General features: G+C 50.9%; 1 protein-coding gene across 3 annotated transcripts in view; it reads left to right on the top strand.

Moving 5' to 3' along the window:
• The window catches only part of TBC1D22A (TBC1 domain family member 22A), a 400,970-nt gene that overhangs the window by 25,054 nt on the left and 349,978 nt on the right, over nucleotides 1-25,938 (top strand). For all 3 annotated transcript variants that reach the window (XM_030815341.1, XM_030815343.1, XM_030815342.1), the window contains 3 exons: nucleotides 1,356-1,412; nucleotides 2,330-2,670; nucleotides 6,228-6,404. In XM_030815341.1, the coding sequence (XP_030671201.1) occupies nucleotides 1,356-1,412; nucleotides 2,330-2,670; nucleotides 6,228-6,404 (575 nt within the window). The remainder of the gene's footprint in view (nucleotides 1-1,355; nucleotides 1,413-2,329; nucleotides 2,671-6,227; nucleotides 6,405-25,938) is intronic.

Genomic DNA, 25,938 nt, shown 5'->3' with positions numbered 1-25,938 from the left:
TTTTGTACAGACACGGTTTCGGCATGTTGCCCAGGCTGGTCCTAAACTCCTGAGCTCAAGCGATCCGCCCACCTCGGCCTCCCAACATTGCCAGTATTGCCTTCAACAAACAGAGATTCGTTTATTTCCTGTGTCTGGTAGTCTGTGGTGAGCAGCGCAGGGTTGGGCAGCAGCTCAAAGCCATCACAGCCCCATGCTCTTTCCTGCCTGTCTGCCCTGCTGCCCTTCGTGGTGGCATCTTCACTCATGCATGATGGCTGAAGTCCCAGGCCTCACCTCTGTGTTCCAGGTGGAAAAAAAGGGAGAGAAGCTAGGGGCCAAAGGGGTGCTAGCTAAGCCTGTTTTTTTTTTTTTTTTTTTTTTTTTTTTTTTAGAAAAGTAAAAACCCCCATTTGTTTCTTGCTGGCTGTGAGAAATAAATGTGTGTCACAGGGCCAGCCGTGGCTGTAGTCAGCCAAAGCAGCAAAGGCTTCTGGGTAGAGGTTGATCAGTCAACCAACAGTGTCTGCCACGTGGGGTATTTCATTTCCATCGGTTTTCCAAATTTGCTCTGATGAATATAAGACTTTTATAACAAAACTGTTAAGTCTTTTTCTTTTTGAGACGGAGTCTTGCTCTGTCACCCAGGCTGAAGTGCAGTGACATGATCTCGGCTCATTGCAACCTCCGCCTCCTGGGTTCAAGCCATTCTCCTGCCTCAGCTTCCCCAGTAGCTAGGATTACAGGCATGTACCACCATGCCCAGCTAATTTTTGTATTTTTAGTAGAGACAGGGTTTCACCATGTTTGCCAGGCTGGTCTCCAACTCCTGACCTCAGGTGATCCACCCGCCTCGGCCTCCCAGAGTGCTGGGATTACAGGCGTGAGCCACCGCACCAAGCCCGTTAAATCTTTTAAAAAATTATATTTATCCTTTGCAATTCTGCATTCAATTTCAGACAAAATGATGGCAGGTGAGAATTCCCAGATGGGCGTTTCTTCAAGTTTTTAGTCTGTGGGCAGAGGCCGCAGTCCCTTCATTGCACACCCAGACACCCTCATCACCGTTTGGATGCCCAAGGGTCTGTGGTGGTGCTTGTCGGGCTGAGGCCCATTCTCAGGGATGGGCTGAATGCCCTGCTTGTGTGGGGTGTGGGGTGTGAGGTGTGGGGTGTGGGCTTGTATGGTGCCACTCATCCCTTCTGAACTGGGCCCTCAGGACCCCGGGTGGCTGCAGGGGGGCCTGCGACAGCCGATGAGGAGCTGCTTCCTTCGGTCCTGTGGGTTCCTGGGAGTCCACCTTTCGGCCGAGCTGGTGGTGGGCTCTTGGGAAGGCAGGAGAGAGGCTCACTGGTTTTCCTTTTCTTTTCCATCAGCATCCAGCACGTGTATGGTGCCCAGCACCCCCCCTTTGATCCACTGTTACATGGCACGTAAGTGATGTTCCAACCTCACTTGGCGTCTTGGCTCTGATATGGGAGGGCTGTGGCAACCCTGGTCTTCCTGCTTCCCTCCTGCTCCCAGGCATTCCTGAGGGAGGAGACTGGTTTCTCATTCAGCCACAATGATCACGCAGTCGCTCTGTGTGAGACACTGTGCACCCCGTGCTGCGCATCTTGGTGAAGACAGCGGATGTGGGAGCCACAGCCTGCTGTGGGGAGGTGGGGGAGCCCTGGGGAGAGCCAGGAGCTGGCATCCTTTAGCCATGGACAGCCTGGCTGCAGGCCATCCATGCTGGCTTGTCCTTTCCCCTCCTCCTTCCCGCATTCTCCAGCTGCTGGAGCCCGGCCCTGGCCTGTCCTGGCCCCTCCACGGCAGGCGGGAGCACAGAGTGTGGGGCTTGTGCTGGGCTGTTGTGACCCTGCAGGACTGCACCTGTCTGACAAGTTTCTCACATGAGGTGGGGCCGATGTTGTGTGTTGTCATATTTTGGGGGAATCTTGTTTGAATGATCACGTCTTCAAATCCATATACCACAGGCCTGCACCCTGCACAGGTGCTCCTGACCCACACTGCTCACTGCTGGGGAAAAAGGAGCCTTACTGGGATTTGGGGAAGGCACCCCAGGCACTGGCCAGAGTGAGCTGGGGTGGTCCTGCTGGGTATCACCACGTGGCCCTGCACCTCCTCCCAGGTGGCCTTCCTGGAGCCCCTCCCCCTCCTGCCACTGAGTCCTCATGGGCTTCGCCTGCTCTTCTTTCTCTGTGAATTGTGTCTGCTTTTTCACTCACTATTGCTAAGTGGAAGCTGAACACTTCTATGCCTGTCTTTTCACCTGGGAATTCTTTCTTGGCTGGTTTTGGGTGAAGCCTTCGAGCATGTACGAGTAAAGACTGCTTTTGCATTGCAGTTTGCTCAAGTCCACGGCCAAGATGCCGACCACACCAGTGAAGGCCAAGAGGGTCAGCACCTTCCAGGAGTTTGAGAGCAATACCAGCGATGCCTGGGACGCTGGGGAGGACGATGATGAGCTCCTGGCCATGGCGGCGGAGAGCCTGAACTCCGAGGTGGTCATGGAAACGGCCAACCGTGTGCTGCGCAACCACAGCCAGCGGCAGGGGCGGCCCACGCTGCAGGAGGAGCCAGGGCTTCAGCAGAAGCCCAGGCCCGAGGCAGAGCCGCCCTCACCCCCCAGCGGCGACCTCCGGCTGGTGAAGTCTGTCAGTGAGAGCCACACGTCCTGTCCTGCAGGTATGATGGGAGGACGGAAGAGATGGTCTGGGTTTCTGGCCAAGCTAAGAAAGCGGCCAGAGCACTCTCACTGTGGGAGAATCAGTGGGTTCCCATCCTCATTTGCAGCAGGCCCCCTGGCCCACGAGAGCCCTTATGGATCTCTTCCAAGGACAGGGGAGTGGGCTGCGCTCTTTCCTCGGGCCGTCAAGTGCTTTCTTCTGTCCTTTCTTCTGTCAGCACTCTGAGTGGAGTGGAGGCTTATGTCCTAGCTAAGTGTGTCTCTCCTCCGAGTAGAGTGGAGGCACCAGGCTGTTGTGGGCTGGCCGTGAGAGGGCCACAGGGGAGCAAGCGCCTGGGGACACTGTCTCCCTCCTAACTCCACCAGCTTGCAATGGTTCCATGAGTGACATTGCCAGTCGAGGGGTCAGGCCCCTGCATGTTTAGGGGCTGGCCCTCTAGGCAGCTTACAGGATTCCTGCCAGGGGTGCATACACGTGGGCTCAGGTCTGTAGGGGCTGGGAGTCTGACTTTTGGGTTGGCCACGGTCGCATTCTGACCCCCTCGGGTGGGGTCGTGTCTGCTGCCATGTGCATGGCACTGGTGCGCAGCAGCTGTTCTTGAGGCTGTTTTCTGTGGCTGCTGCTCTTTGTGTGTTGCAGGCCATCACGTCTGTGATGGAAAAGCTGCATGGTCATGTGATGAACCCACCGTGGGCCGCGGGCTCTGTTTTCAGAGCTTAGGATGCCCCACTGGACAGACTGAGGTACATCTGTGCCCTGTGGAAAGTCCATTCTGGTGAGAGGGACAGATGCAGCACTGCCCACAGCCAGCAAGGGCACAGAGCGTGCTGGGAGGCAGCAAGTGCCACAGTCAAGAGAGGCAGAGAATGGGGTGGGAACGCGGTGGCCATGAGAGCAGTGGGGAGCAGGTGTCATCTGAAATGGGGAGGTCAGGGTGTCTTCGCATCAGCGGTGCTGTTGGGAGGCAGGGGGTGAGGGGCAGGGGCGAAGGCCAGCTGGGGTGGCCACAGGCCCTCATAGGTACCTCCCTCCAAGGTCTTCTGGGGGCTAGGGTGCTCTCCCCACATTTCCAGTTGAGAAGATGGAGATTGTTAGGGTGGCCTGAGGTTACCCTGCAGAACTAGGTTTCATACCGAGGTCTAGTTTTTAAAACCACTTTCTAGGAATTGGTTCACTTCTAAAATGTTACAGCTCTCATTAGTTGAGAATGCTGTGCGTGATTTCATTTGATCAGTTTTCTTTTTGGAGTCTAATAAATTTTAAAGTCTTTGAACTTGTAAGTGGAGATCTGGTGATGGCCTTTGCGGGAGGCTTGGAAACCTGGTGGCCGACTGAAGCATGCACTGACCGCCTCCTGCAGGCGTAGTCCTGGGCAGCGCCCTTCAGCCTGGGGCAGAGTCAGAGTTGCCAGGATCCTTGGTTCATCTGCTCATGGGCGGTGCTGACATTGAAGCTCTGTGAGCCTCTCAGCACCCCGCCCCCTGCCCCCAAGATGCAGGACACTGTCAGGCTGAGAGTGGCCAGGACCGCAGGACCACACGGTGTGTGGCTGGGGGATCTGACAAGAGGCAGGCTCAGGCTGTGACCAGCTGGGGTTGGGGAGCTGTGAGATGTCACCCTGGGATGGCCTCATCCTGGAAGAGCCAAGCAAAGGATGCTCCAGGCAGCTTGCGCTGGGAGAAGGGGGCCCATGACCTCGTTGCCTTGTGTTCCCACCTGCCTGCCTTGGAGTTGGCCACCTTTCCTGTGTTTGCTTTCTGGGCAAGCTTTTTTTGAGCACTTCAGTATAATGACAATGATACCATATATTGATCATTTACTGTGTGGCAGGTACAGTATCAAGTACCTATGATACTAAACTCATTAAACTTTGCAGCAACACTAGGACATGGACTTATGGGCCCTGCTCAGGAGTGAGTGGCCCCTTACGTGTCCTGATGAGGCCACATCAGTCATTTCTAAAGATCGCAGGGAAGTCCAGCTGAGCACCTTTAATTCTGGAACTCCGTGCACAGCTGCTCTTCTTGCTGAATGTTGACTCTGAGGAACTGTAAGTGCTGCTGAAGCAGGAGCCTCTGAAGGAGGGAGGGGGGCACTGTCACCCACGGTCCTCCCCTCTGCCCAGGTGCTGATTCTCAGCCCTCTCTGCAGTAAGGCCGCAGCGGAAACTCGAGCCAGACGCCCCGGGCTGGAGCCCCAGCCCACTGCTTGGTGTGCAGCTGCTACAAAACAGGAATCACAGCAAGGGCGCTGAGACTGGTGGGAGGAGATCCTCCCTGGGGTTGGGGGGAGTCAGGGAGAGTGGGCAGTGGGGGTGGGAGGAGGAGACAGGGCGGTACTCTGAAGTCTATGCCCCCACTTTAGCAGACTTTTCTGGAAATTTAACTGGGCCACATTCTGCCCAGAGGCCATAGGTTGCCTGGCTCCTGGATAGCCTGAGGGTTTCTGTGTGAATTATTTTCCCCCACTCCCAGGTTATGAAGGAAATGGGGGCGCTCTGTGGGAAGGAGGGTGCGGGGGAGCGCGGCTCCTACCTCCTTGTTCCAGCGGCCGCTGGAGTGGGTGTCAGCCCGTCCTGGAGTTTATTTTTCACTCTCATTTTCAGTTTTTGAAAAATGAGATAGCTAGACAGGATTTAGACCCAGGAGTTTGGAGCCTTTCCCAGCCTCTTGCTTGTTGGTCTCGGATGGCTGTGTTGAGTGATCTGAGGGCCTTAGGGTCTTCCCTTGGGCTGACCCGGTCCCGGGTTGCTGGGTGGAACGTGCTGTCTCACCACCTGCTTGGGTCCCCGTGGGCCTGTCCATCTTGGGGTTCAGTGGGGCCTTGGTGGGCAGCAGCAAAGAGTGGGAGGGAGGGCGGGCAGCTTGTACTCCAGTGCCACCGCGGTCACTGCCTGTGGTGGGATCTGGGAAGGTGCCATCCCTCACCTGTCTGGCTTCCTTTGTTTCCTTGGGATGAGGGTCCCTGTGGGACCTTCCTCCCAGGGCACTGGTGAGACCCAGGAGGGCCAGGCAGGTGGCGGGGCTGGGCATGCTCTTGAGACGGCAGGTGAGTGCCCTCGCAGCACCCTGGTTCCTGCTGTGTCCCCACCGTTGCCTCCCATCCTCAGCGCCTCTGCAGGCTTTCTCCTTTCCCTCACAGTAACTCACGGGCTTGCCCTCCACACTCAGGCCTGGCTGACCTGAGAGCACCGTCCTGCACAGACCGTCTGGTTCATGTCACCTGGGCAGGCCCTGATCTGCCACCCCAGGCACTGGTGGGAGGCTGACCTCCACACAGCCCGAGGGGCCCTGGAGTTTTCTGGCTGTCTTTGTGTTGCTTTTATGTGAGGTGGTCCATTTCGTTGATGAATAATACTCTGCCAGAGGCGAGTGAATTTCAAAGGTGTCATTTCCGTGTTATTGCTCAAGAAACCGAGGTCCCCACCGCTCAGTGATGGGAAGAAGGGACCGTTGTGACCCAACAGCATTCACAAAGGGACAGTGGCACAGCAAGGAGGAACATGCGGTCGGGAGGAGCGCCCTCACCCTCACCCCCGTTCTCTCACCCCTGCAGAAAGTGCCAGCGATGCCGCCCCTCTACAGAGGTCCCAGTCTCTCCCACACTCGGCCACCGTCACGCTGGGTGGCACATCCGACCCCAGCACCCTCAGCAGCTCAGCATTGAGCGAAAGAGAGGCCTCCCGGCTCGACAAGTTCAAGCAGCTGCTTGCCGGCCCCAACACAGACCTTGGTAAGCACCCTGCCCTCTGGAGGACACACGCAGACATTTCTTGCTGTTTCTGAAATAGATCACATTTTAAAGGATTCTGTGCATGCTTATGTAATGCACACGCATCCCTGTGTAATTTGCCTTGGAGGAAGGTGATGTTTTCATGTAATATTTTCAAGTCAGTAAGTCACTAAGGTAGTAGCAATTTGTGCTTTAGACATGTTTTGGTAATGTTTTTCCCATGCAATTTGAAAATGTATTTTGCGTTCCTTCTTGTTTTCTTTTTTTAAAATTTGAGACAAGGTCTTACTCTGTCACCCGGCTGGAGTGCAGTGGTGCGATCTTAGCTCACTGCAACCTGGAATTCCTGGGCTTAAGCAATCCTCCCGCCTCAGCCTCCTGACTATGTGGGACTACAGTTTTGTGCCACCAAGCTCAGCAAATTTTTTAAACAATTTTTTCTACAGATACGGGTCTCCCCATGTTGCCCAGGCTGGTCTTGAACTCCTAGGCTTAAGAGATCCTCCTGCTTCAGCCTCACAAAGCACTGGGCTTATAGGCGTGAGCCACCACGCCTGGCCCATTCTGTTTTCTTGTCATCCCATTTGCACTCTTTATTATTGCTGCCCTTGGTGAGCCCTTCGAGGCTGGCCAGGTGGACATCCTTGTTCTTGACAGTATTCTGAAGACAGTGGCTCATGGGGGCACAGTGCTGGTGACCATCAACTCAATCGGCTGGTTTTGTACTTTCCTGCCATGGGGCTGGCAGTCATCGGAGGGTGACAGGCTGTGAGCCCTGCAAGGGAGCAGGGGTGAGGCTGGGGCAGAGGGGCAGGCCTGCAGGGCACAGCACAGTCACCAGCCTGACTCTTCCTGTGCGAGTTGCTTCCAGGCACACGCAGTGCCCATGTGGACTGCCATGGCCAGGCTCTGTGGAACGCACTTGCTTTGAGTTCCTCCGGTGGAATTCCTGCTGAATCCACGTCCTTTCTTTCCATATCTCATCTTTGTGGAGTGCCACTCTGGCTAGGTGTTTGCTAGACGCTGGAGTTCTTGGGAGGACCGGAATGTGGCCTTGGTCATGGGATTGCTTCACTGGGGGCACAAACCTGTATCAGACAGTTATGGCCGGTGTCACTGTGGCACTCTGAGAGCCGGAGGTGCAACGCCTGGCTTGGCCAGGAGGTGGCGAGTGGTGCACACGGATGGGCCGCCTGGAGCCATACAGGAGCCATGCAGGGGCCGTACAGGAGCTTGCAGCAGCCGGGCCTTCATGCTCAGGCCCAGGGCAGGGAGAGGGTTTCTGGGCAGAAGCAGCGGTTCAAAGAGCATGACTGAAGCTGTGTTCCCGAGGCTGTGGAGGGCTCTTAGAAGGTCTCCTGGCTAGAAGGACACAGCTCTGAGTAGAGTTCTCAAAGTAGGTGTTTGTTTCTTCCTTATGTTTGTTTTTTTGAAACGGCAACACTTGCGTGTGTTATAACATGACACAGCACAGCAGGGTGTACATGAATATGAGGCCTGTCCCAGCCTCCACCTTCCGTTCCTTTCCACAGCTCCAGGTGTCTCCTTCCAGTGATGGCCCATGCATGTGTTGGTTTAATCGTTTCATGTTGATGCAATTCAAACTTGCAGAACAGTTGGCAAGAATAGTGCCAACAACTCCCATATGCTCTGTACCCAGAATCACCAATTATTTACATTTGCCCATTACCATTCTGCCTGTGTGCCTGTTTTTGTGTGTATGTGTATACATACATATATATATATATACACACACATACATATATATACACACATTTTTCCTGAACCATTTGAGAGTCAGTTGGAGATACATCCCTTTACCTCTAAAATCTTCGCTGCATATTTCCTAAGCACAAAGACATTCCCTCAATAGCATCACAGCACAGGTGTCACAATCAGGAAATTTAACGTTGACACAGTATTATTTTAACACTTTTATTATTTTAATCCACAGTCCATAGTCACATTCTGCCAGTTGTCCCAGTAATGTCCTTTCCCTCTTTTTTCTTAGTCTAGACTCCAGTGGGGAGCAGGCGTTCCATTTGGGTGTCACACCTCTGTCTTCTCCACTAACCTGGAGCAGTAGCTTTGCCAGTCTCTGCATTTCGATCTTGACACTTTAGCAGAGCACAGGCCAGTGATTTTGTGGGATGTCCCTTGGTTTGTGCTTGTCTGATGTTTTCCCACGATGAGATTCTGATTGATAATTTTTGGCAGGAACATCACTGAAGGGATTTGTGTTCTTCTTGGTCATCACAGTGGGGGCACGTGGTGCTGGTGGGTCCTCGCATTGATGATGTGGACTCCGATCACTGGGTTGAGGTGGCATCTGCCAGCTCTTTCCACTGAAGAGCTCCCCTTTTTCCTTTGGTGATGAAGTGCTCTGTAGAGAGATGCTCTGGGGTCTGTGCATTTCTACGGTGTATTTCTTTCTCCCCTTGCTCGGCAAGGCAGTTGTGCACCTCACTTTTTAAAGGGATGATACATTTTCCCATGATGTATGTGGAGAACCCGCCTTAGTCTTTAGAGTGCCCTGTAACATGCCATCCTCTGCATGTCCCCCCACTTGACTGCACCAGCCCCTGCGGATGGGTAGACAGGTTATTCCTCACTTGCTATTATTACAAACAACTCGAGAACGTTTCTTCAGGCGCCTGAACCTCCTTCTGTGGTGGCGACACAGAGCATCCCTAGCCATGGGTGAGGCGAGAAGGCAGTGTGGGGGATGGCTCTGTGATTTCGGCTGGAGCACCGGGTAGGTGGAAGTGTCACCCACCAAGACAGGAGATAAAGGCAGACCGTGCTTACAGGAGTCTAGTCTTGTAGTTGATGTACCCATCTTGGCCACTGCCTCTTCTAGCATGCCAGTGCCCCTTCTCTGCTGGCTCTCGTGCCTCCAGGGTGCTGTGGAGATGCAGAACCACGTTGGACCTGGGAGAGTGGGTCCTGGAGCCGGGCTGCCTGTGCGGAGAGCTGGCGCCACTGGTTACTTGCCACGTGACCTTGAGCCAGCTTGGTGATGATCCTGCTGTCAGAGTTGTTGTTGCGTGATAGGCATGATGAAAGCAGTGCTCAGTTTGCAGTTTAAATGAGATAGGACGTACGACATGCTTAAGAGAGTGCCTAGCACATACTAAACACTCAAAAATGTTAGTTATTTTTATGGTTGTTGTTATGTTCATTTGAACTGGCCTTTTTGTCTTCTCACTTGATTTTTGCGCTATTGACATATATGGTCGTTTAGTGGGCATTGATGAGTCAAGGACCTACAGATGTTTTCCTGGTTGTGTCCTGTGGTTTCCAGCAATAGGCGGGTGGAGGAGAGACAGCTGGTGAAAGCAAGATCTGCCTCATGGGAACCCTGTGCTGGGTCAGGCTCTGAGTACCCACCTGGAACATTCTGGAGGACTTTGTAATTGAAGCAACTTTTGGAAATTAAAATCATTCTTAAAAGTAAAGCTTTCAGGACTTGTAGGAAGATGGGAGTATGTAGGGCTGGATTTTAGCATGTAAAAATCAAGTTATTTTGTTAGGTTGAGGGGACGGTGGGTTTTCCCTTTCTTTATAATTCTGTGTAAATATCAAATCTAAAACCAAAAGGCTAAATGCAGAGCTTTCAAAGTTAAACGATGACTGCATTTGTATTTGGTAGCAAGAGAAAACATCGCCAGTAAATTGCCTGTTTTTATAAGGCAGTTAAGATAGCTTTGGAAGACAGTGGAATGTACTGTCTTCACATTACATGAAAGACGTTAAGTGGCAAATATTTGCCAATGTTGGAGAAGCAAATCGCCGATGTGAGAAGTGCCACAGAAATGAGTCTACCCGCTGAATAGCATCTGTCCAGCGGAGTGCTGTTTTTCTTTGTTTAGCTTACGCTCTGTTACGAGCCTGGGGATGAAAGTAGCAAATAGAACTTAACAGCTCATTTTACTCTTAGCATTGGCTCAATATTTACTCACACAAAGACTGCCTGCTTTGAAGCCCCGGAAAATGACACTCAAGTTGGTCACATGTGTCTGGTGAATGGCAGTGCGATTTGGTAACATGTAGAACACGCAGTTTCCTGAGGACCGTCTAGGGCCTGCCTCACAGCAGTGGGGCCTCGGAGGGCGAACTGTGTGTGGAGCTCAGCTCTGGCCCTCAAGGCTTTCGAAAGGTAGGACAGAAGGCACGATGACCCTTCCATCAAGGAGTGGGGCCAGGCCACGGCCATGTTCCACTTCCCCCGAGGGGTGAGCATCCAGTCTAGGCTTTAAGAGAGCGTGCTGATAGATGGAGGTCAGCAGGAGAGGGTGTTTTGGGGGTTGGGAGGGCATGAACAGAAGTTTGGAGCCGTACACCTTGGCAGTAATAATACGAGTAGATGCCCCTTTGGTGTCCACAGCTCTAGGGCAGCCCTGAAGGGGCCTGGGCCCTTGGTGACGGGAGGAAGCAGGTGCAGCCTTGGAGTAGGCCCTCAGTGTGATGGCTGGCTGTGTCCCTACTCATGAAGTGGCTCAACCTCCCTGTCTCATCAGCTGTAGAGGGAGCATGAGACCTGCCCTGCAGGGTCCTTGTGAAGGTCTGCGGGAATTTATGTAAAGTCACTCACTCATTCAGGCTCTGTTGGGCACCTGCTGTGGTTGTGGGCACTGGGGAGAAATCGGCAGCCAGTCTTGCAAGGACCCTGCCCTCAAGGAGCTGACATTCTCGTGTGAGGAGACAGAGGGAGCTCGCTCAGTACCCCCGCAACCATCAGAAGGCAGGAACCATGTAGGGAGAGTCAAGGCATGTGGAGGGTAGAGGCTGGAGCTGCTCTGCAGTTGGCTGTTTCTGGGACGAGATCTGCACGGAGGCAGGCATTTGAAGTGGGGGCATGAGCATTCTAGGGACAGGCCCAGAGGTGCAAAGATCCTGCGGGCAATAGAGCTTCATGTGCTTGAGGGGTTGCTGAGGCTGTGGCCTGGTGGCTGAGTGGGGTGTGGGGAGAGGCCTGCAAGGCAGGCAGGGACCGGGTCCCCAGGGCTGAGAAGTCCAGGAGAAGGAGCTCTGCTTTTACTTCGAGCACAGCATGAAGCCTCTGGGAGGTTCTGAACCTGGGGAGTAAAGCGCGATGCAGAGCATCAGAAAGCGGTTGCTATTCTGTGGAAGGAAGAGCCGATGACTGCTTCTGAGCAGGGTGTTGCCAGTAGACATGGCCTAGGTGGAGTCCTCGGGCAGCTCTTGGGAGGGGCTGGGGGAGGGTCAGAGTAGGGTGGGAGACAAGGGGGCAAGAGTGGAGGCCGTGGGCTGGGGATGTGGGTGGGGTGGGCTGTGTGAGTCGGGGGCTGATGGGATCTGGAGCTGGGTAGACTGGCGAGAAGGCAAGAGCCAGGACCCCCGTAGCTTAGAGCCTGGGGTCTGCAGGGACGGGGAACAGCCGATAGACACAGAAATCAACACACTCCAGAGATGGCATTTCACTGGGGAGACAAAATCACGAACTCATGAAACAGAGAGCCAGGGAAAGCAGTGTATTTAAATGCTCACATAGTTACAGCCACTGGGGGCCTTTACTGTGCGCTGGGCACTGTGCCGTAGAGACAGTGTTAACAGTCACCAAAAGACCCCCCTCTGCGCCCCCATCCCCTTCCTGCGTGCCCCAGATTGCTGGCCTTATTGCTGGTTTACAGCTGTGGAGCTTGAGACAAGGCTAAGCAGGCGGCTGCCCTCCAGCCCCACAGTGAGGGCAGAGCCGGCTGGGAACCGGGGTCATCCCGGGCTGGGCTCCCAGCCTCCAGGTCACACATTTCTGGTGAGTGTAGACAGTGGGCATTCTCGGTGCTGTTGGAGGCCTGAGGAAGGGCGGCGGTTTTCTCTCCTGTGGGCCTTGTTGGAAATCCTAGCTTCTGCTGTGGGAGCTGGGGCCAGGCGCCCAGGAGCTGAAGCCGGGAGGGCACTTGGTTCTTGCGACCCGGCCATCAGCGTTCAGCGTCGCCCTCTAGTGGCTGTCTTTGCAGCCTATGCTTCATTACCACAGCTGGGCACGTTGGCCTTATGGGTGGGGTGGGGGGGTGCTGACACTTGCGCATGCCTGTGTGTGTTCACCGTGCTTACTGAAAGGCAAGCACAGCCTCAGAAGAGAATAACGTGAGGGACGAAGAGGAAAGCTCAGGCTAACTCGGCCTTGCCCTGGCGTCTCATCAGGGAAGGGCTTTGTCAAGGAAGGCAGCCCCCTGGCCACCTAGAACTGCCGGATGCAGAGGCCCGGGGCGGAGGGAACAAACTCCCGCTCGCACGGCCCTTCTGTGCATCAGTGGCTTAGCCACACCCAGATCCTTGCTGGCCCTGCTCTGTCCTCAAGTCCCCTGCAGTGAGTGTCACATAGTAGGTACTTGTCATTTGATGGTTCACCGACTCTTCAGCTAGACTTTTCTCGCCTTCCTTTGGGGCGTGCATGGTCCTCTGTCTCTGGTTTTACCTTGTTTCTTAGATAAATTTACTAGGTGAGTAACTGACACTACCATCCAATGGCAGCTCAGCAACAATGCGATGGTACCTCCTTGAGCCAAGGACGGACTTTCCCAGCTGTGTGGCTCTGGGTTTGTGTTTCCCCCCCGTGGCTTCCCCCACATCACCGTTACTCTGCCTTCCCTCAAAGCTTGCCCCCGGCCTTGGCGCCTTTTTGCCCGTGTGTTCCCACTTAGGACAGGAGCTGTGCCTCTTTCTTTTCTCTGCTGGTTTTGTCAGTAAAGGGTTTCTGTGACCATCATTAACGGAAATGTTATTGAGAGTTAGGGAAATGGAAAAGATAATAAAACCAACAAACCAGAATTGCCGCTGTTTCCACATGCCGTATTAACTAGAGTTGTGTTTTCTTCTTCCCTCTAATTTATTCCCTCTTAATCGGTTCTTTCCAGTCCTTCAGAGCTCACTGGCAGAAATGGCCCTTGGCGGCTGTTTTGTCTGCAGAATGGTCTGGGCTTCAGGCAGGGCGTGCGAGAGCCTCAGATGAACACGCTGGCTGCTCCCTTTCATGGCATTGCCGTCATCCTTTTTTCTGGGTGACGTTTTCCCTGCTCGATGTGGTATTTGAACTACATGTGGTATCACTCGGCTTAAAATAACCAAATTAGATATGATTTGGTAAAAATTAGGAATTTTATTTACTATCCATAGTAGCGTAAATCTTCGGTTTAATAGGAAACCCTTCACTGTTCCTTCAGGTGATTTGTTTCTGTTGAATGGTGATTTTTAGTCTGTAATATTAGAAGGAAATGCTAACAGAGAGTTTGTAAGTCTTTGGTATGGTTTTAAAGGAGCTGCCTTAAAAACTTATCTGTTGCATGTTTGTCTTTTTTCCTTATAATTTCTTTTGTAGATGAAGATATTGGATACAGACTTGAACAATTGTGCAACTGTGGTGTTTTCTCTATGTGAGGGATAGGAGAAGGAAGGTAGGGCGAGTACGGCAGGATCCCCAGGGATTCATTGCTCCTCGCCCTGTACAACATTTTCTACTTGTAACTTAGCTCCTATGGTGGTTTCCTCTAAGAGAGTATGAGTTTGTGCCCATCTGCCCATTAGACTGTGATCCTCTCTTGGGCCGTGGCTGGAGTCACTCATCCTCCTGTTCCAGTGACTGGCACATGCATGGCACATTCTCAGGAAATGCTGGCAGAGTTAATTGAGCCACCAGCGGTCAGTCTCCTTCTCTCCTACCGCGTGTTCTTGAGTGGTGAGTGGGGCATTGCTGGTTTTCCAGTTGACACAGGGTGCCTTGTATCCGGGGCTTTCCGTGAAGATGTGTTTTTGCTGTAGGTAACAGAAAAGCAGACGCGAGGACTTTTGAACAAATTCAAAAGTTAAGTTTCTCAGCAAGATGCCTGGAGGCAGGTAGCTGTTGGCACTGGTTCACTGGCTCAGTGATGTCCTCAGGATCTAAGCTCCAAGTCACTTGGCCTCTTCCTCACAGCTCTAAAGGGGCTGTCACCATCATGGGGTGATGGAAGGAGCAGTCACCAAGGCAGGCGTCTTCTTACTGGGAGAGTAGGGCTTCCTTCAGAGCCAGGCCACATGGCCACTCCTGGTGGTAGGGGGAGCTGCCAAGGATGTGTCTCCTGTGGGCTGGACATGAGCACTTTCAAACTGGGATTCTGGAAACAGAGAGGTGGGACAGGTTGGATATTGGTTAGGCAGCCAACTGTGTTTGCCATTCGCAGAGATTGATTTGTGTGTCTGTCACCACCCGTCCCACGCCCAGATTTCTGGTTCCTTAATGCCTTTCTGGTTCCTTAATGTCTTTCTCTTCTTCTTCTTCTTCTTCGTCGTCGCCTTCTTCTTCTTGTTCTTTATTCTTTCTTCTTCTTCTTTCTTCTTCTTCTGCTGCTGCTGCTGCTTCTTCTTCTGCTGCTGCTTCTCCTTCTCCTCCTTCTCCTCCTTCTCCCTTCCTTCTTCCTTTCTTCTTTTTTTTTTTTTTAATTTTGAGATGGAGTCTTGCTCTGTCGCCTAGGCTGGAGTGCAGTGGCTTGATCTCGGCCCACTGCAGCCTCCGCCTCCCAGGTTCAAGCGATTCTCCTGCCTCAGCCTCCTGAGTAGCTGGGATTACAGGCACCCGCCACCACACCCGGCTAAGTTTTGTATTTTTAGTAGAGACGGGGTTTCACCATGTTGGTCAGGCTGGTCTCGAACTCCTGACTTCATGATCCACCCACTTTGGCCTCCCAAAGTGCTGGGATTACAGGCGTGAGCCACCGCTCCCGGCCTCCGTCCCTCTTACCGCATTTACCCCATGGCTCAGTGCTGAGTGCTGTGTGGAAAATGTAGTAGAGACCCGGATGTTTGATTGCATTGAACTGTCCACAGAGTGCTGGGTGTAGAGGGACTCAGTAAGTGAACTTTGAATTCTCATAGTCAGAGACATGGCATTTAGAATGAACCCTCTTCTGTTCTGATTTATTGTATTTTTTTGTCCGGAAATGGAGCTGAGACTTAAAGGGCCACAAACTGTCCCATTACTCGAGTGCATAGTACTGAAAGCTGCCGAGAAAATAATGTTTTTGTTTTAAGATGGTTTAAATTCCTTGGAGTCTATTATTTAAAAAAATGTGTGACCACAGACCATTAGAACTGACATGTAAGACTGAGCTGAAAAAAAACATCAAGCTAAAAAAGGATATAAAATGTGTTAACTTAGAAAAATGTGATAATGTATCTTTGACTTTCTGGGGGCTGTGGGTATGATGGTGAGTTGTCACCCAAGCCTGAAGACAGAGTGATGGGAGCCTGAGGAGGCAGAGGTGAGTGTCTGGCTGGTGGGTCCCACCCAGGTCTGGAGTGGGTAGAATAGTGCTGATCTTTGGCCAGTCAGACCCGAGTAGATACAATTATGGAATTGGGTTTGGTGATATGAGGAGGGGAAGTTCAACCTCTTCACAGGCCTGGCCGAGCAAGTGTGTGCAGAGCCAATAGGGCTTTGCTCCTCCCTAGGCATGGCCTGGATGCTCTGGTATTATGGTATATTTTATAAGAGGATTGGCAGGTTCTGTGACCGCAGATTCTTCCTGCTCAACTGCAGATTCTACAGCTGCATCCTGTAGACACTTTATAGGCGAAGTTACAGGGAAGAGGATTTCTTTAAGAAGGAAAGTTGGAAGACAGTGGTGAGCAATTAGAATTCACCACCAGCGTGGAACGATGGGGGATCAACAGCAGCAGGATTGTTCTCCTTCTTTAGAGTTCAGGGCTTCAGGGATTAGTATTGACTGTGATGGTGATTGTGGGGGTGATGGTGATGATGGTGGTGATGATAGTGGTGATGGCAATGGTAACTGATCATGGTGGTGGGAATGATGGTGATACCAACTCTCCTGCTTGTCGGTGTTGTGGCCCCTGTCAGCCCGTGCTGAGGACTTCTGTCCTGTCTGCTCGGAGGCCCCAATGCTGCTTTGCTTGGAGCTGTTTGGGAGGCACAGTGGGTTTGATGTTAGAAGGAAGAAGCACACGCATGCGTCTGTGTGACAAAGCCATTTGCTTGATGACACTCTGGCACTACTTGGCACTGCACCTCTGCAGCGGCAGTGACCAGTGTTTTTCCAGCCCTCCCCACAGGCTAGCTCATTTGTCTGGCATTCACTCCATATGATGAGTAGGGCGGCAGGATTCCTGTGATTCCCATTTTGCAGATGAAGAAACTGAGGCTTAGAAATGGAGGAGGACCTAAGGTCAGATGCCAACCAGTAGCAACAATCACTTGATTTAATCCAGGCTTCTTTGCATTGCACACTGCTTTGCTTACTTTAATAGGACATGAAGAGTTCGGTTTTGGAAATTTTATACAGGGCTGGGTGAAGTAGCTCATACCTGTAATCCCAGCAGTTGGGAGGCCTAGGTGGGAGGATTGCTGGAGCCCAGGAGTTAGAGGCTACGGTGAGCTATGATCATGCCACTGCACTCCAGCCTGGGTGACCGAGCAACACCCTGTTTCTAAAAGAAAAAGGAAAAAAAGTAAAAAAGAAACTTGATACAGGATTAAATCATAGATGATTAAAATAAGAAAATGGGAAGAAATTTCTAACAAACAGAAACGCAGTAAGGGGCCGGGCGCAGTGGCTCACGTCTATAATCCCAGCACTTTGGGAGGCCAAGGCGGGTGGATCACCTGAGGTCTGGAGTTCGAGATCAGCCTGGCCAACATGGCGATACCCCGTCTTTACTAAAAATACAAATATTAGCCAGGTGTGGTAGCACACGTCTGTAATCCCAGCTACTTAGGAAGCTGAGGCAGGAGAATTGCTTGAACCCGGGAGGCAGAGGTTGCAGTGAGCCGAGATTGTGCCATTGCACTCCAGCCTGGGAGACAGAGTCAGACTCTGTCTCAAAAAAAAAAAAAAAAAAAAAATTGCAGTAGGGACAGGAGGTGAAAAATAAGAAAATAATCCAGTTGCCGTTACAACTGGATACAATACAGGAAGTTACATCTTAAATCAGTTGCCAAGAATAAAGCAAATCTTTGGTTTTGCATAGAGAGGTGAAGGATATCACCTTTATCCTGATGTTATTGTGTGTGGTGAAATGTTGTGAGGTAAGGCTTTGACTTTGGTGTTTAGCCTGGCTGTCGCCCAGGCTGGAGTGCAGTGGCGCAGTCTCGGCTCACTGCAAGCTCCACCTTCTGGGTTCACGCCATTCTCCTGCCTCAGCCTCCCGAGTAGCTGGGACTACAGGCACCCGCCACCACGCCCAGCTAATTTTTTGTATTGTTAGTAGGTTTCACCGTGTTAGCCAGGATGGTCTCAATCTCCTGACTTTGTGATCCGCCTGCCTCGGCCTCCCAAAGTGCTGGGATTACAGGCATGAGCCACCATGCCCGGCCTTAGCCAGCTTTTGAGGTATTCATATAAACTATTGGAGGCTTTCTCTTGAAATCCCAGACTATGTTCAAATTGGTCCTAAAGAGAAGAAGTTCAAGTTTGCTTAAAATCCTAATGTAGATTATCTTAGGATAAGAGAATTTAAAGAATAGGTTAGTGTATTAATTTGCCTGGGCTGCCATAAGAAAATACCACAGACTGGGTGGTTTATGCGGTGGACATTGATTTCTCCCAGTTCCAGAGGCTGGAAGTCCAGAACCGGGGTGCTGGCTGATCCAGTTTCCCAGAAGGCTCTCCTCCTGGCTTGCAGATGCCACATATTTGCTGAGTTGTCACATGGCATGTCTTCTGTGCATGTGTGGGGAGAGAGATCCAGAGAGAGAGAAGGAGGTGGAGAGCGAGCGTGCACAGGAGCTCTTTGGGTCTCTCCCCATAAGGACGCTTATCCTGTGGCTCAGGGCCCCACCCTCATGACTTAATTTAACTTCAGTTACCTCCTTATAGGCCCTGTCTCTAGACATGGTCACACTCTGGGAGAGGCCTTCAACATTTGAATTTGAGGATACAGTTCAGTCTCGAATAGTTAGCATATCTTTTCCAACTCATCTTTTAACCCAAGATAAACCCATGGATTTGTTTTAGGTTCTAGAAGTAAGAATAACCACATCCCCTGCCACCCTGACCCTTAGCATCTCGGGGGTCAGGGCAGTGTGGGAAACAGGTGGCGCATGTCAGGTCCTGTCTGGGCTTCGACATTTGCTAACACAGTGACCTGGGCAGTGTCTTCATCTGTAGAATGAGGTAATGTCAGAGGCCTCCATAGTGTTTGGGAGGTGTGATGAGGCCATCCGCGGAGTGGTTAGCAGGGAGCCCTGCCCGGCTGCTGTGTCCTTATCGTTGGTTTTCCTGTGTGTCCTCCCCACCCAGGTTTTCCATTGAGGCCATGAAGCTATATAGATGGCATTTGTTGTCCTTTTATTCAAGTTAATATTACGTCATCAGCCTCTCCCATGCTGCTATAATCTTCATAACCATCATTTTTAATGGCTGTATAATGTTTTGAAAATGATCTTTACTTAAAATTCTTATTAAAATTGCATATCTAAGTCAAAATTTCATTTATATGCTTGATCAAAATGTAGACTTGTTCGAGAGTATTCAAAACGTGTCACATCAGCTCACGGGTACAGAAGTGATGTTCCTGGGTGTTCTGGAGGAGGGAGGAATGCTCCAGGGCTCACCACTTGCAGTTTAGGAACTGGTAACATTGATTTCTACTCTATTTGTCAGTGTTTCTAATTGGAAAAGCTACATTATACAAAGTTAAAACATTTGCAGTGGTTCCTCAGGGCTTGCAGCCTGACAAATAAATCTCCTTCGCTCCCAACCCTTCTATTTCTGTCTCCTTTCAGAAGTGTTCCACATATTTTCGAGTAGATTTATATAGACGTGTGTTAATATATTTCTCACTCCACCCCATTCTTTTAAAAATACAAACGAAAACATATTAGTGTTATGTGCCCCTTTTCTCACTCAAAAAAAAAAAAAAATACATATATATATGGAGAACATGAGAACAGGTGAGATTTAGTATATAGGTATAATCATCTTTTATTATGAGGGTCAAAATGGCATAAAATCATCAAATTTTTAAGTAAAAATTCTGTTTTAAAAACTTGAGGTGCAATTCAGATAACAGACAATAAACTGTTTTGTGGTGAACAGTTCAACGGCTTTTGGTACATTCACACTGCTGCACAACCCCCGCCTCAGGTATTCCTCATGCAAAAGAATAGGCAGATATTTAAGCTTTGGGAGGAGTTTTTTTTAAAACAATAATTACATAATTGGCAAGTTTTTATTCTTAGAATCAAATGAAGAGGTAGCTCTGCTTTTGACCCTTCTAGACGCCCTGTGGTGATACACTCTTCCGTTAAGGAACTCCGATACCTCCTGGAAGATAGGAGACATCAAATCCATCCTTTTGTCCTCCTGTGAGTACTGTGGGGGCAGCTGGGCTGCTGAGAGTCTGTACCCTTACATGCAGGATGATTAAAGAGGCTGGGCTTACTTTGGGGAGCATGGCTGGCATAGGCCAGGCTGTGTGTCAGAGTCCATCATGTGGCTGTCATCCAGGACAGGCTAATTACCAAGTACCCTGGGTGCAGGGCAGCAGACTGGCCTCAGGTTCCTGTGGGCAGGGGACAGTGGGCATCGGATATTTGATGAGCTTGTTTTGGCCAGATGCAGGCACTGGATGGTGACTGGGCCACGTGGACAGGCTTTGGTGCCTGTCCGTGGCCTGGTCAGGAAGACCCATTGCATGGAGTGGTAAGGAGCTGTCAGGGACAGATACTGGGGTGGGGTGGAACCAGAGAGAGACATAGGTGACAAGAAAGCAAGGTTCCCCTCTTCATTCATCCGTCAGACACGAGTAGGTGCCTGCCGTGCCACGCCCTGTGCTGGACCGTGATGAGCACTTGAGTTGTGTGGCTTCTGAGGGCTGGCATCTGAGGGCTGGCATCTGAGGGCTGGCATCTGAGGGCTGGCTTCTGAGGGCTGGCATCTGAGGGCTGGCATCTGAGGGCTGGCATCTGAGGGCTGGCATCTGAGGGCTGGCTTCTGAGGGCTGGCATCTGAGGGCTGGCATCTGAGGGCTGGCATCTGAGGGCTGGCATTTGTGGGTGCATCTTGTCTCACGGGTGTCGTTTCCATAGTGGGAGATTGGGCAGGCCTCTCCCAGGGAGGGACTCACTTAAGCGGAGAGTTGAGCAGAGGAGGCAGCGTGGAGTCTGAATGGCGAGGGCGGCAGCAGCAGCAACAGTCCCAGCGGTGTATCGAGCTGTGTGCTGAGCGCATTGTGTGCAGTGCCCCTGCAATTCCTAGAGACTTACAGAGGTTCAGTGCCTGGCTCAGGGTCGCCCAGCTAGTGGAGCCGGCACTCGAGGCCAGGTGTGTCAGAGAGAGCCAGCATCCAGTCTGTCGCCCTGCAGGACTGATAGTTTCGGAAGAAGGCAATGGTAGGAAAAGCCAAAACTGCAGCTGGGGTCGGTTCTTGGAGGGTCTGGCCTGCCAGGCGAAGGCATTCGATTTGAGGCAGCTGCGGTGCCGTGAGAAAGCCACTGGAGACGGAGAGGAGGTACTGAGATCCCGGGCTCAGATCCTGCCTCTGCCACCCTCAGACCCTCCAGCCACTTAATCCCGCCGTAGCCTCAGTTTCCCCATCGGTAAAATCAAGGAATTGGTCCAGGCGGTTGCCAAGGTCTGGAAGTCTTTGTTCTGTGTGTAGTTGGGAGTCCTGGAAGGTTTTGGTCAGGGAGTGGAATGATCAGAGCTGTGCTTTGGGGAGGTTAATCGGGCTTCTGGTGCTTTGTGATTATCCTGCTGTAGGGCTGGAAGTGACGTGGGGGTGACACTTTGAAATTCAGCGGCAGGTGAATTAGCTGTGCTCTGAGCTTTGGCTGTTTGGAACTCCCTCATGCCGTTTCTGGGTCTGGTGGCAGCTTCTGCTCCCCTGCCGCTGCCTCCTCCTGCCTGCTCGTTCCCTGGCACCAGCGTTGGCTTCTCTGCACACCCTGTGGGCACAGCAGGCACAAGGATAATGAGGCTGTTTGGGCAGGCTTGTGGTGCTGAGGAGACACGGAGCACCCATGAATCATGGGGATCGCAGTGGCCCAGATGTGAGGCTGGCATTTGAAGTGTGCAGGCTCTGGGGCTCCCACGGGTTGGTCACACTGTGGGCTACCTGGCCTCACAGCCTCGTCAGCCACTCTTCCCACCCCTGTGGGGACACTGCCCACCCCTGTGGGGACTGCCGCCTTTCTGCTGGCTGTGTGTGGCTTTGGTTAAGCTCGATGGGGGTTTTGAAATGGGTTTTCCATGAAGTTGATTGAGGAATTGGCAGAGGGCTCACTGTGTTTAACGAAAATGGATTTTAGTTAAAGATGCAGCCAGGTAACTCAAACTTTGGGATGACTTCACTGATCCTTGTTGTATTATCATACTTGTCAAATTTAAGGACTGCTATTCAGTTGACAAGAAAATGGTCCCTAATCCTCGTAAGCTTAAATTTGCTCGTTTTGACTTAATGTTAGCATTTATCTTTTTTGCTTTGGTTCTTTCAAGCCATTTGACGCTTCTTTTGACTCTTCCCATGCTGCAGTTGATCTCTGCGGTGTGTGTGGTCTCTTTCCCGTTATTGATAGAGTCTGTCGTGTCTGGGGCTGTCCGCGAGGTGATTTATGCGGCCGCCGCTGCCCCTTGGTCCGCTCTCTGTCTCCCAGGCGGCTCCACAGGCCTTTCTGTATGCAGGCCACTGCATTTCATTTGCTTCTTCCTTTACTTTAATGACCTTCTAGATCAGACCATTAAATACTTGACTAAAGTACACTCTTTTCTTCCATTTATTCATGGTTATTTCCTCAATAAAGTGTATACTGAATTCGTAAGACACAGATTTCCTTGTGTGTGCCCGTTCCATCAGAAGTCATTAAAACTTTTCTAGGCTTGGGGCTTCTGTGCTTGGAAATTCTGTCCCTATTACCTAAGCCAAATATTAAAGAATAAGATCTATTTAGCAAAGTCATTTTTTGATCCTTAGTATGCAGCATTTAATTTACAGTTATTTTCAGTGAGATTTTAAATTTGCTTTGGCCAGTATGGGTGACTTCTCTGGAGAGGGAGAAATCTTATTTTTACTTTAACTTTTTATTGGCTTTTCCATTTTCCCGGGGTAGAAGAAGAATGCTTTAATAATAGTGAAAATTATTTCTGATTATTTCATTCAATTACAATATGTAGTGAGCTCCTAGGCGAGGCACAGGGGACCCAAAGGCTTCCGCTCCATTGGAGAAAGAGATCTGCCGCAGATAGTGACGGTAGAGCCAGGGAGGGTTAGGGCCCTTAAGCATATGTCAGAAGTTCCGTGGAAACACAGATGAACAAGTAATGAATTCTGCTGGGGATTTGGCAGGGGGTGGGAGCAGGTGGGCCTTCAGGGGCCAGAATAGCTGCAGAGAAGTTGTCCTGTCTCTGCTGGGCACCAGAGGCTGAGCCACCTCCTCAGCTCAGGACTGGGGCAGGGTGTTCCACGAAGGCAGGGGCACCTGACGGACAAGAAATCAGATCTAAAAATGCAGACAGTATTTGGGAAGGTGGCATGGTTCGGACATCTGAATTTCTATGTCGGACATAGGAGGCTGAGCCCTGGTGCTCCTTCCAGGAACCTTGGTGGCGACCAGAAAGCCGTTGCTGGTTTCTGCCTTTCTGCAGCCATTAATAGTCAGTGCACACCCCGGCCTCTTCACCCACGGGCTGGCGTGGCAGGAGCACCAGCCTTAGCTTCTTATAGAATATTTACTTATGTTTATCTTTGCTATTCTTAAATATTATTTAAAATTACAGATGATCAGTGTTTGAAATTTAGCAACTACTGAGAGTAATAATAAGAAAAATAATAGAATCTAATGCTGTGTGCCAGGTGTGGGGTGTGGAGTCCTTGATGTGCATTTTCTTGATCATTTTTCATGGTAGTCCTGTGGAGTGGACGCTATTTTTATTCCTATTTGACAGATGAGGAAACTGAGGCTTGAAGGGGTTAAGAAACATGCCCGACTTCCCAAGATTTAGACATCGCACAGCCAGGGCTCAAACTTAGGAATGTCTGAGTCCACTGGGCACAGGCTCTCCTGCCTGCTGTGCAACCTGCCAAGACCAGTCTCAGGAAGAAAGATAAAAACCCATGTAAACAGCCACCCTGGATTCCCCAGGACGTTAAAAAAGCGCATCTTCTTTGTCTTTTAGGGAGGGCTGTGTGTGTGTGTTTTCCTTTTCACGTAGACTTGAGATTAAGCAGTGTATCTAATTATATATCTGTTTATATTTATTTTATTTTTAATTTTTTTTCGAGATGGAGTCTCGCTGTGTTGCCCAGGCTGGAGTGCAATGACAAGATCCTGGCTCACTGCAACCCCCACCTCCCAGGTTTAAGCAATCCTCCTGCGTCAGCTCCCGAATAGCTGGGCTTACAGGCAGCTGCCACCACACTGGCTATTTTTTTTTTTTTTTTTTTGTATTTTTAGTAGAGATGGGGTTTCACCATGTTGGTCATGCTGGTCTCGAACCCCTGACCTCAGGTGATCCACCCAACTCGCCCTCGCAAGTGGTGGGATTACAGGTGTGAGCCACCATGCCTGGCCTGTTTTTACTTATTTTAAATAATGTCTTTTCCCATGACACTTTCTTTGAAAACATGATTGTTAATGGCTTTATAATATTCATCAAAATACATTCATTTCTTCTGTTTGCTTGTAGGTGAAACATTTCTGAAGACATTCTATTATTTGGGTGTTTAAGTTGTTTCAAGTTTTGTTTTTGATGTTGTTTTTTATTTATTGTAATTACTAACCTGTGAGACACACCCCTGTCTTGAACACTTCCTTGTGTATTTCCGTGGCGTGAGCCCTGGGGTGAGGACTCGGTGTTAAATGGAGCTGCGCGGCAGTTGCTTGTTCACTTGTGTTGTCTTGCTTGCCCCTGCGGTTCCCTGCTGGCCCCATGCAGTTTGATAGCCGCTGTTGACTTGATTACTCTTTGCCCTTCCGTTTCCTCTGTATCAGTGTTTTTGGATTGAAGTGCCCCTGGGCACAGAGTCATTTATTTGGACCTTTGGATGCTGTCTTGCTGAGAGCACGCAATCCTACTTCCCCTGTGTTTGATTTGCCGAGGTTTTTCTGCTTCAGACTTTCTAGATTCTTCAGAGGTCGGTGGGCAGTTCTAACAAGACTGTGGCCATTTCTCTTTCTAATTTATTCACTTGTTTGCTCACTCATGAATTCAGTCATTTGCTCATTGATTTGTTCACTCATTTACTCGGGAAACGTTTCTTAAGCATCTGCCTGGTGCTGGGCACTGACGATACAAAGATGTATTTGTGAGTGGTGCTCCTTGCCCTGTAGCAGCTCATCCATGTTGAGAGACCGGGCAAAACAGGAAAATTCCAACTTTATGGCAAGGTGAAGGAAGGGGATGGGTGCCTGGACCTCCGTGGATGAGGCTTGTTTGGCTGGTGGAAGGATGGAAAATGGAGGGAGAGGGCCTGCGTGGAGGGGAGGCCTGCTGGTGGGTCGGGGGTGAGTGGAGATAATGGGCTGGAGCCCGTGGGGTGTGCCTGTGCGCGCCCTGGGCAGGTAGGTCCCACTGCAGCCTAGGGGAGGGCTCTGGGGAAGGAGAAGCAGATTGGATTTTATCCTGCAGGTGGTGTCATTTCCCTGCCTACAGTTCTTTAACAATCACGCCCACACCCTTGGGATAGGTTCAGAAGCCTCTGGCCCTCTGGCTGCTGCCAGCGTCCTGGGAGCCTGCCATGGGCCTCCTGCTGCGGCCGCCTGCCTGCTGTCTGATGGCGGCAGCTCCTCCTCTGCCTGCAGTGCTGTCCCTGAGCCTCCCCACTGGAAGCTGTCTGTGGGCCCTGCGCCTCGTTCCCCCACACTTTGGTTTGGAGGGTATCTCAGGGGAGGGATTGGGCTTGGTGCCGGGCCTGGCTCGGGGCCATGCTTGGTAATGATTTGGTAAACTGAAGAGTAGGCTCTGCCTGGAGCTGTGTTTACTCTTTCCCTTATCTCAGCCAAAAACTGTCCTTTTCAAGAAATTTACTGCCTTTCTGTAAGCACTGAATGAAGTTATTCTTTCCAGTAAGATTAGGTAAATTCTGTGGAGGACTTGAAGGAGAATCAGTCCCATCAGAAGTCAACCTGAGAATAGTACCATCTCAACAACAGTAGATTTTATTGGGGCACGTTGTGTGTGAGGCTCCTTGCTTTAGGCAGTGGAGTGAGGTGGGGAACAGTACAGGGAAGTTAGCCACATGGTAGATGACAGGATGAGTCATGATTCTTTTTTTTTCTTTTTTGGGCTCTTCCAAGCCTTTTGATGCTTACGCATATTATCAATCCCCATGACCAAAATAAGATAGGCCACATTTCCTAACATTTGTCTACAGAGCTGCTTATTCATGGGCCACTTTAACATTTCACGGTCGTGGTGGTCTACAAGAAGCTGGTAGAGCTTGTGAAAACTGAAAACCTTATTCACGGGGTCATTCCCTCGATTGAACCTCATTCAAAGGGTCATTCCCTCTGATTCCCTAATCATCAGATCTTAACATCTGAATTCTCTCAATGTCCTTTTCACATAGGCAAAATGCT

The sequence above is a fragment of the Nomascus leucogenys genome, chromosome 7b (assembly GCF_006542625.1).
Source record: "Nomascus leucogenys isolate Asia chromosome 7b, Asia_NLE_v1, whole genome shotgun sequence".
NCBI lineage: Eukaryota > Metazoa > Chordata > Mammalia > Primates > Hylobatidae > Nomascus > Nomascus leucogenys.
This window is presented reverse-complemented; position numbering and strand designations above follow the sequence as displayed.